We start from the raw sequence: 9,963 nt of genomic DNA, 5'->3' as shown, positions 1-9,963 counted from the left end.
AGCTAGTTACTGTAACATCACATGTTCCAATGCAATATGAGTCTATAACATAATAAATAAAACTTTGCATGTTACTACACTTATGTTACTACCCATTATGAAGGTAGTAACATAGTCTAAAGATATGTGTATGTTACTCACCGTGCAAAACAAATGAAAATACACCAACCAGCAAGGACGCCATTAATACAACAACATCAATAAATCAGCAGTGGACAGGTGACATGCGTTAAATTCCATAGCAAGACAAACTGAAATGGCCTGCGCCCATCAATTCAGCCCAGCTGCCCTGCAGCCCATTATGACACCCATCAAGAATTTACATGCCATCAACAAATCGCTCTCTGCAAATCCTGTTAGTGTTGTTTCCGGTGCGGTTACCCTTTCAGCATTTGTTGTTCTCTCGCCCTGGCATCGCTTCTTTCATTTTCCTGAAATCATCAAGCAATGAGATACTTCTAGCACCAAACTAGTAGTTGTGACAAAAAAACGCGACAACAAGATTTAACTCGACCAGATCCAGACCTCGCCCCGATAAATGTCGTCATGCTAGGGGTTTGAGGGAGCAGAGAGAATAGAGAGAGAAGATTATGGGTGGGCAAGCTCAGTCGTACACAAACAAAACAAGAACGGCAGATCAGATATATATCTACCGAAGCCATCTCCTCTTTTTCCTCTGTGTTCTCCACACGGCACGGCTTGGAGTTGGAGAAGATCTAAAGTGCGCTCCAACAGCATGTGTGCGTGCTTAATGTTGCCTTTTTTAGGCAAGAACACGCTTTATTAATTAACAAGAATGTTTACACGTCTTGTCAATGGATCGTAGGGTAAACCCAACCAAATGTGTGTGTGCTTAATGTTGTCTGCCCGGAGTACTTATGCCATCGCCCTAATTGCGACCTGGGCCGCTAACTGACAAGCCTGTATTCCTTCCAACATAAATGCCGTCTGGCTCACTAGAGGGGTGTATATCACAATGTACTCTCCAGCGTCGGTGATTAATGTGTCAGGTATTGTGAATGGGCTTATATTAAGTAGCAATCCTGATGCATGCATGGACGCACGGGATTACGGCATTGCATGGCCGCATGTCCTAAAAATTCACGTCCTATAATAATAGAGTGATTTTTTCCACCATGTACGGGATATACCGTGCATGTATCCACCGCCAATCATTGCTTTCAGATCCCTAAAATCATGAGTGGAAACTTTGCATGCTAGAAAAAGGACATAAATGTTTCCACCAACCAATAGTGTTTTAATTTGCAGTGAATCAAGTCCAACAGATCTAATGTACCGTACCCTTCTTTAATACTAGAACACATGTAATGGCCTTGCAGCCGTAACGTATGGCATGCCTATAAGAGAACCACAAACTCAGTGCTTGCTCGCCTACTTCAAGTTGTAGAGTCGTTCAGCGTTTTGCGCATGCGAGAGATCAAGATCAACATCGGCGTGTGAGGCATCAGGATGCTATGTGGACAGAAGGAGCTCCAGTGTAGTTTACTCTGTGCAATATGGAGAAGTCGTCATGCCGATTCATGTGATGTCAATTCTGTAGGATGAACTTCATCAGTGCACGATTGCAAGAGGAGCCATGTTTCGCTCTGGGGTGGCTCCGGTAGAGGATATAGGAGATGATGCGTCATGTTGACTCTGATGCTGGAACTTGTACAAAACAAAGAAAAGAAAAACGGAAGTGAGCCTCATTCAGTAGATAACAATCATAGATTGACATGGTGCCAAGTTATTGTAGGGTAAACAAAGTAGAGACAGATCTTACAACTGCAAGAGAATAAATCGTAGACAAATGCGAGTTTTCAGTACTTTGTTGCTGCCTGGACGACCAAATATTTTTTTCTTCAGATCATGATAAATACAGCACACGAGAGAGACTGGTTTGTAAGAACAGGCACCATCCATACAGCTACAAAATGTCACATTTGTGCAACAATGCAGTACCAGTTACCTCCATTAACAACACGAGATAAACACAGCTGAAAAGAGAGGGTAAATAGTTTGTGCTATCTTCTCAGACGACAAATAATTACCAGCAGTATAGTTTGCAAAGAACAGACCACCATTCATACAGCTAAAATGCAACATTGTACAACATACAGTACCAGCTATTTTCGTTAACAATGGGCCATAGTAAGGAAAGAAAAAAAATTACAATGCCTCACTATTTTCTGCATCATGACAACCGAAATGTCCCCAAAAAAAGTAGAGAATGGCTCTGACAGCCGCTGATCTATCATCAAATGGTGGGCAGGTCAGGGCCCCTGTTGTAGTTCTCGACAAACAAAATGCACAATAATTGCATGACCAAACTACCAATATAGAAGGTCAGCAACCATTTCATCGGTCAAGGATTCTAGCAACTCTGCTGTTATGTCTTTTGCAGCTTCATGTGACTCCGTCTTGAAGTCGACCCAGCTCCCGAGAGGGCCACTCATTTCTTTGTACACGAGTTCATCCACCATCCACTCCTCGGCAACCTTCAGACTGGTCATCTCTTGGTAGATTTCTTCCGGCGAGAGCTTCTGCAGAACTGCCATCCCCGTAAACCATGAGCTGTAACCAGCATTGAAGTAGTATGTGCATTTCACGCTTAATACTTCATTCACACAGTCAAAGAGCAGCCTCCGAATCATTCCGAAAGATTTACCCTCTTCTTCACCCACTGGCAGCCTAAAATTGCCATTTAGTTCTTCAAACAGATGTGGATCCAGGATATTTGAGCTATCAAATCGCTCGAAGTAAGAGCAAGCATTATCTCTGACAGAAATAGCATTCAGTATTTCTCTTAAGAACTTTATCTCCATACGACATGAGCTGCTGCTTTCTGATGGATGTGTTGTTTCGGCTAAAGTCGCTGTGATTGATGAGGCTGTATCAGAATATTCTGATAAAGCCTCCACTTCTAGGACCCTACCATAGTGTGTCGAACCAGATGTTGCTGCTCCTTCTGTTGAACTAAATAACCTTGATTCTGAAAAGGGAGAAATATTGAAGGTTTTGAGAAAGATCTGTGGCTAGTGCTATTGCAACAACAAAGAAACTGTATACTCACTCACCATTTGCATTTGTTCGGCTCTCTGCAGAGCTGCAGGTTTCTGTTGAAAGAGAAGCTTCCCATGTAGAATGGGGGCTTAGGTGAAGATGCTCTAACTCCACTTGATCAATGAAACCATTATCATACTTCACAGATTGAGATGACTGGCCATAAAGAGAAGCTAATGTTAGCATATAAACCAGTTCTTAACTTGTGATGAACATGTACATAAATCCAGGCTCAGCGCTGTATTGATGGCACAGTTAGTTCCCAATTTCCGCAGTTTTGCAGAGAATGAGAAGGTCAAGTGTTCAAAGTTCAAACTATCAAGTCTCAATGCAGTATACCAAAGCTAAATTCCCTTCCTACCTGTATGATCAATGAGATCAATTCAGTGTTTCTATCTTTGCTCAAAGCTGATCATGTACAACCCCAATATCAGTTTACTGCTGTTGCTTCTAAAGGACAACACAGATAGTTGCTCTTTATGTTGTACTATCAACTACTGAACATTCAGGTTTTCACAATCTTCAAACATGAGTGCAAGATAAACTAACCATGTTCACTAATCCTTGCTCTAGAATGTACCATAGCTATATGGAGAAAACATACTATGCCTAACTAGGTAACATGGTCATTTGTTTTCCAGCCAATGCTCACGAGGAAAATGGTACCGTGCATAGGACATGTAGTTGGCAAGAAATAGGTAAAATAGGAAGAGTGGTATCTCAAATGCCATACCTGATCATCTTTTAATACAAGATCTGTCCGGGGGAATTTGTCTTTTCCATCCTTTGAAGACTGTATGGAGTCCCTATCATAATCAGTAGATGCAATGCTGGATGTGTCACAGGCTGATGCCGTGTCATCCAAACCTGGTGAAGGGGCGTATATTCGAACACCATTGGCTGGCTTAGAATAGGGTGACCTCACCCCAGAAGTCAATTCTCTCAACTTCTGCTCAAGAAGAAGTCTCAAATAATCACCATCTATGGTATCTGATTCAGTGTTTGATGTGTTGCTTGAAGTTGACACTGAGTTCCAATTCTCTATTGACCGTTTTTCCACTGAATGGGGAAACTGAGAACCATGTAATGATTTGTCAACTGGTGAGGTAAATGTGAACGAAACAATCTCAGTGCTGATTTTCTTTTTGTTCGTGGTGAAAGATGATTGCTCCTCTATCACAATATTGTGCCGAACACGCCTTGGGCTTCTTTCAGTGAGAACTTTATCACTTGGCTGGTTTTTCTTTGAACGCATGCCCTCATCTGGTAATCTTCTCGGCTTGGGGATTGTTTTGGCTGTAGAGTTTGGTCTTCTGTTTGCATAGTTGGTTGGCTGCAATTCCCCCTTTCTGTTGCCTTTCATAGTGTTTTCAGAGCGTGCGCTTGTGACCCCAGCCTTTCTGGGAGCAGCATTTGGTGGATGCAGGTTTCTTTGTTGTTGACTGTGTGTTGCTGACTTGGGATTCAGCTTGCGCTCAACACCCATAGCATTCTGCTTTGTGTTATTTTGCACAAGCACGTTGGAACTTGCCATGCCCACTCTGCTACTAATCTTCTGCCTTTGTTGACTGGACCCGTTTCTCTCAACCATGTCATGTACAGGATCCGTGCGAGTTGGAGGTTTCCTACTGCTTCTGCTTACACCTTCTCTCCCTTGGCCATTTGTAGCTCTAAATTCTGACGATGGTCGACTGACGGCCTTGACCCTTGGAGCAACTGGAGCACCACCATTTGACTGTGAGAACCTGGCAGAAGAGGATGTCTCTGAAGTTACCAAACTTCCATCCAACGATCTTCCACTCTGTGGCTTAGAAGATGCAGAGCCATCACGCCTTCTTGCCGCTTGGGACATTTGCTGGACTCTTACAATCTCCGTTGGGCTGAAGGCACGCACATCATTTGAGTACCCAGCATCACGGACTCTGTAAGAGCTAGTATTCTCAGCTCCAGGCCCAATAATCCTAGATGCCGCCTCCATTATATCAGCAGCATTTCTGCTTGATACATGATTAGGATTCTTCACTGGGGAGAACAACTTATGCTGTGCAACTGAAAGTGTCCTTTTGGCAAACCTTGGAGGCAGCGCTTCCATTCTAAACCGATCAATGGGACTACTCGGCATCTTATGAGGGCTAGAAAGGCCAACATAGCTTCTGCCAATCAACTCATCATGGGCAATAGTTTGGAAGGTATGTTGCCCGGTAAAAGGGACCGGGTAGGGTCCAGATGAGCTTGCCGCAGGCATGGAGTCCAAACCCATAAGCCTCGCCACAACAGTGGGTCCCGTCCTCGCACAAGCTTCGTCGTCGATTACAGAGGATGAACAGCTATGCTCGCTGCTTTCCTTCATACTCATCCCATCTTCAAGGATCTGCCAATATGCACAGTTTGAGACATCAGAATGACAGTAAACAAGCAAACAGAGCAGCTAGAAAAAAGATGATGCAACCCGAACACGCACCGAGTTTGATGGCGTACTCGGCATGCTGCCGTCAACTTCCTTCCCATCTACTGAATTCCCTGCAAGGAGAGAATTGGTGTGTGAGCTCAGCAGCCCCTGTTTTTATTCCTGGAATTTTATCAAACCTTACAGCAACCACTTGATTCGTACAAAACATTTGCTTACCCTGGGACGGCGAATATCCCCCGCCTCCACTGAAGAGCCGCCGCTTGGACTTCTTGCTCTTGCTCCAATCAAAGAGGCCGAAGAAGCCATGCCCCTTGGATGCAGCTTTCTCCACATCCATCCCTCCTCACTGTCCAAAACCTGCAAATCAAACATGTCACACTCAACTACTCAAGCACAAGAGAATCGAATAAAAGCAATCACATTTCACGAAAACGCAGCTAAAAGTAGGTAATCGACAGAGCGCCAGCGCCGGACCAATCATCCCCCCCAAAAAATCCGATCTTTATCTGGAATTTGACCCGGACACAGGGGAGGGAGAGCAGGGCGCCAGGCAACCCAAGGCAGATATACCGAGAATGCAGGTAACACCCATACCTGCGAATCGAGCGCCGGAAGAAACCCTCCGGGGAACCAGCCGCCGAAGCCGGAGAACGCCGGCGAAGATCCGTCCTTCCGCGCGCGGCACGGGGTCAACGGCGCGGGACTGGCCGGAGCAGCAGCGCGCAGCCGGGGCCAAATCGCCGCGCGGACCGGCCCGGATCGAGCCGCGCCGAACCGTGGCCCGCCGGGGAAGGAGCCACCCGAAGCAGCGATCTTTCTCCTCGTCCCTTTCGGCGGGCGGCGCGGCGGAGGTGGAGGAGGAGGAGGATCCGCGGGGGGGCGTCACGCCAGGGCCGGAGGGGGGCTGAGGGGGCGGGGGGCGGCCGCGGCCGTGGCGCCCATCAATGCTGTCCTGTCCTGCTGCCGTGCTGCACGAGGAAGACGGGGGAGGGGGAGGGGGAGGGGAGTAGGAGGAGGAGAGAGAGGGGGGGACGGACGGGGAAGGAAATTGAAAAGGGAGCCCGGCTCCGGTCCGGGATGGGGATCCAGATCGTTATCGCTCTCTGCGTCACGATTATTGTATGTCTTGTTTGTTTGCTGTTTTACCACGGCCCGTGTTCAAAATTTGAATCTTTTTTGTACCCACCCCCAACGGCTCACCAGGCAGGCCATGTCATGGTCAGGACTCTACTCTACTTGGGTTAAGTTAAATATATAAATAAGTAGGGGATTGTTGAGGGTAACTATGGTGATTAGGAGCTTAAGTAGGGCTGTGAAAAAATAAGAGGTTGAGTGAGGTGAAAGGCGGGATGTCGCGACCACTTGGCGCCTGACAACTGCGCCAATCAAACATCCCAATTCACCTTTATTTATTATAAAGAGAAGTTTATTCGTGGTTTTCATGGTTATGTGTCCACATTCTTAGCACGAACAACCATTTTTCATAGGAACAAATAAAACATTTTATCACGGCTAATTTGCCCCATGGCATTGAAAAATGCTGACATGATAATTATATACATGTCATTTTCTATCGCGAGTGATAAGATTGGTACCCTCGTGGTCGAGCTCTAGGTATGCCATTGATTTTGAGTTTGGGGACTTTTTTACTCTCCTGATGTAAAAAACGTTCTTATATTATGATATCACTAGTAGAAAATAGGGCTTTGGTCACAGCTCAATGTACACATTAGTCCCGGTTGCGTTACGAACCGGGATTAATATGAGCATTAGTCCCGGTTCGAGCGGCTAGAGCGTCGTGAAGGCATTAGTCCCGGTTCAAATGGGACCTTTAGTCCTGGTTTGAGACACGGACCGGGACTAAAGGGTGCGATACCCTTTAGTCCCGGTTCGTATCTCAAACCGGGACTAAAGATTAGACATTTAGTGCCGGTTTGAGACACGAACCGAGACTAAAGGGTGCACATCATTTAGTCCCGGTTCGTATCTCAAACCGGGACTAAAAGGGTTCGTGTCTCAAACTCTACCCCCCCCCCGGGTGTATCGTCATTTCAGTTTTGAAAAAAAAACAAAAGAAAATGATAAAAATTTCCAAAATTAAAATCCTTCGAGATGTACTTATATTACCACATCTACTAGTTACGAAAATTAAAAAACTTAAATTTGGACATGTTTTGCCAAAAAAGTGTTATGAAAAAGTAAAACGGCTATAACTTTTGCTACGATGTCGGAAAACGTATAACATATCAAAATTTCAGCACGAAAATCCATATCCAATTTTGACGGACATAGGCCGTTTTGCAAATTTTTAGAATCCTCAAATTCTAAAAGGAAAAAAGTTATGCTCAAATTTCAGTTTTTTTGAATTTTGATTAAATCTGGTCAAACTGTGGTCAAACTACTTATCAAAAAGTATTAGTATTATTAAATAATTATTCAAGAATATTAGTGTTACTAAATAATTATTTCATTTTTTTTGAATTTTGGTCAAATCTGGTCAAACTACTTATTCAAGAAATAGTAGTCTTACTAAATAATTATTATTATTTAGAATAATAGTTTCAAACTCAAACAGTGAAATGTGTGACTTCATGCTCAAGCTAAACTCTTGAGGGCTAATAGGATTGACATCTTACTATTGTCAGGAAAACAACAAGTGCAGACTTGGAAACTAGGCGGAATAGAACTCGGAAGTTAAGTGTGCTCAGGCTAGAGTAGTGACATGATGGGTGACCGGCCGGGAAGTTAGATGATTTGGAATGATGTGGGGTGATTAAAGAATAGAGACTATAGATTAAATTGAGCAGTGATGAGGGGTGATTAGAGATTAAATTGTAAAATAATTCAAAATTTTGAAAATTGGGAAGTAAATTCAAAAAAAAATCCTTTAGTCCCAGTTGGTGTTAAGGTGGAGCTCTAGACAGCGGCCACGTTTAGTCCAGAACCGGGACTAAAGGCCCTCTCGAACCGAGACAAAAGGCCCGTTTTCTACTAGTGTATGGAGCAGTGATGAGGGGTGATTAGAGATTAAATTGTAAAATAATTCAGAAATTTAAAAATTAGGAAAAAATAAAAAAAATTACCTTTTGTCCCGGTGGGTGTTATCAACTGGGACTAAAGGCGGAGCTCCAGACAGCGGCCACGTGGAGGGCTTTTAATCCCGGTTCATAACAGAACCTGGACTGGGGGGAGTTAGTCCCGATTCCAGAACCGGGACTAAAGGCCCTCTGGAACCGAGACAAAAAGCCCGTTTTCTACTAGTGTATGGAGGGAGTATTTTTTTTAGGACTTCTCTTGTATAGTGTTCAGTTGTTCTTATATATACTAGTGTTCTTTTCAAGCTAAGAGATTGTGCAGTTGTGTGCGATTATATTCTCTTCTTATCAATTAGCTCGACAAACTACATAAAAGATACATTGTGAAAATCATCACGAGCAATCGCAGTCTCTCTTTTCCTAACATTTTTTTCCTTACCAAAGGGGATTTCTCCCTTTTTCCTGGTGTTTGGTACCTCTATCCCTAGATTGGCCTCGAGGAAACTCATACATGAGCAATGCGTGCAGCCTGCACGTTGAACCGAGATCGTGGGCAAATTTGGAGTGGGCATGGCCGTCATGGATAACAAGAGCAAGTGAGTTCGATCAAGAGCCGGTTTGATGGGACTTGGCTTTGCATGATGTCATGTGTTTTCATGCATTGTGTATATACATTTGTGGACCAAGTTAGCAATTCTCTATGATGGACTAGGATAAGTTTCTCGAGTCATTCAGCCACGGGTTTTAGTGAAATATAGGTTTGAGCTCCCTTTTTCTTTGTTTCCTTTAGACAGGGAGGCTTTTTTGTGTTCTTCCAGTTCATTATTTGTAAATTGGAGCTTTATTTAATCTGTACTAGTATATACTCCCTCTGGTCCTTTTTAGTTTGCATATAAGTTTTCTTTGAAGTCAAACCTCGTAAACTCTGACCTAGTTTATAGAAAAAAAATATTACTAACATTCAGGATGTGAAATCAACAAAGTTGGTTGGCCAGAACGGTCAAAAGAGGGGTTTGGGATCGGTCCAAACTCCCGCAAATCTCCCCACATTTGTCTCCGCTTTGCGGGAGAAATCGACGCCCCGTGAATTGATACAGGTCGGCGTTGTATGGCTTCCATGGTCCATACGGTTGCGGGAGATTTACGGGTCCGTCTTGAGGTTTACGAGGTAATGTAGGGGGGTAGGAATGTAGAGGTAAGATCCTAGCTATGGAGTAGTTGTATACACAAAAGGTTTACGAGTTCAGGCCCTTCTCGGAGGAAGTAACAGCCCTATGTCTTGGAGCCCAGAGGCGGTCGACTGGATTATGTGTGTATGTGTTACAGGGGTGCGAACCCTTTACACTGAGGAGGGGGGTGGCTTATATAGAGTTCGTCAGACCCCTCCGGCCCTCAGTTATGCAGGGTTTAAGGTACATTAAGATCAGGCGTTACTGGTAACGCCACAAATAAAGT

General features: G+C 44.3%; 1 protein-coding gene across 1 annotated transcript; it reads right to left on the bottom strand.

Annotated features, from left to right (window-relative positions):
* Positions 1–2,059: 2,059 nt before the first annotated feature.
* Positions 2,060–6,470, bottom strand: LOC125552968 (uncharacterized). Its single transcript, XM_048716694.2, has 6 exons — positions 6,068–6,470; positions 5,690–5,830; positions 5,525–5,583; positions 3,797–5,434; positions 3,078–3,219; positions 2,060–2,992 (listed from the first exon to the last, which is right to left on the bottom strand). Exons 2-6 carry the CDS (start codon positions 5,808–5,810, stop codon positions 2,331–2,333), a joined length of 2,622 nt encoding a protein of 873 aa, XP_048572651.2. The 5' UTR covers positions 5,811–5,830; positions 6,068–6,470; the 3' UTR covers positions 2,060–2,330.
* Between the last annotated feature and the right edge of the window lie 3,493 nt (positions 6,471–9,963).

Source organism: Triticum urartu, chromosome 4A (assembly GCF_056163025.1).
Source record: "Triticum urartu cultivar PI428250 chromosome 4A, HENAU_Tu73, whole genome shotgun sequence".
NCBI lineage: Eukaryota > Viridiplantae > Streptophyta > Magnoliopsida > Poales > Poaceae > Triticum > Triticum urartu.
This window is presented reverse-complemented; position numbering and strand designations above follow the sequence as displayed.

Excerpts from the sequence above, each read along its gene's own strand:
- LOC125552968 (XM_048716694.2), bottom strand. The coding sequence starts at position 5,810 with ATGGATGTGGAGAAAGCTGCATCCAAGGGGCATGGCTTCTTCGGCCTC. Across the intron at positions 5,584-5,689 it reads GGGATATTCGCCGTCCCAGG|GGAATTCAGTAGATGGGAAG; the intron begins GTAAGCAAATGT and ends CTCTCCTTGCAG. Across the intron at positions 5,435-5,524 it reads CGAGTACGCCATCAAACTCG|ATCCTTGAAGATGGGATGAG; the intron begins GTGCGTGTTCGG and ends GCATATTGGCAG.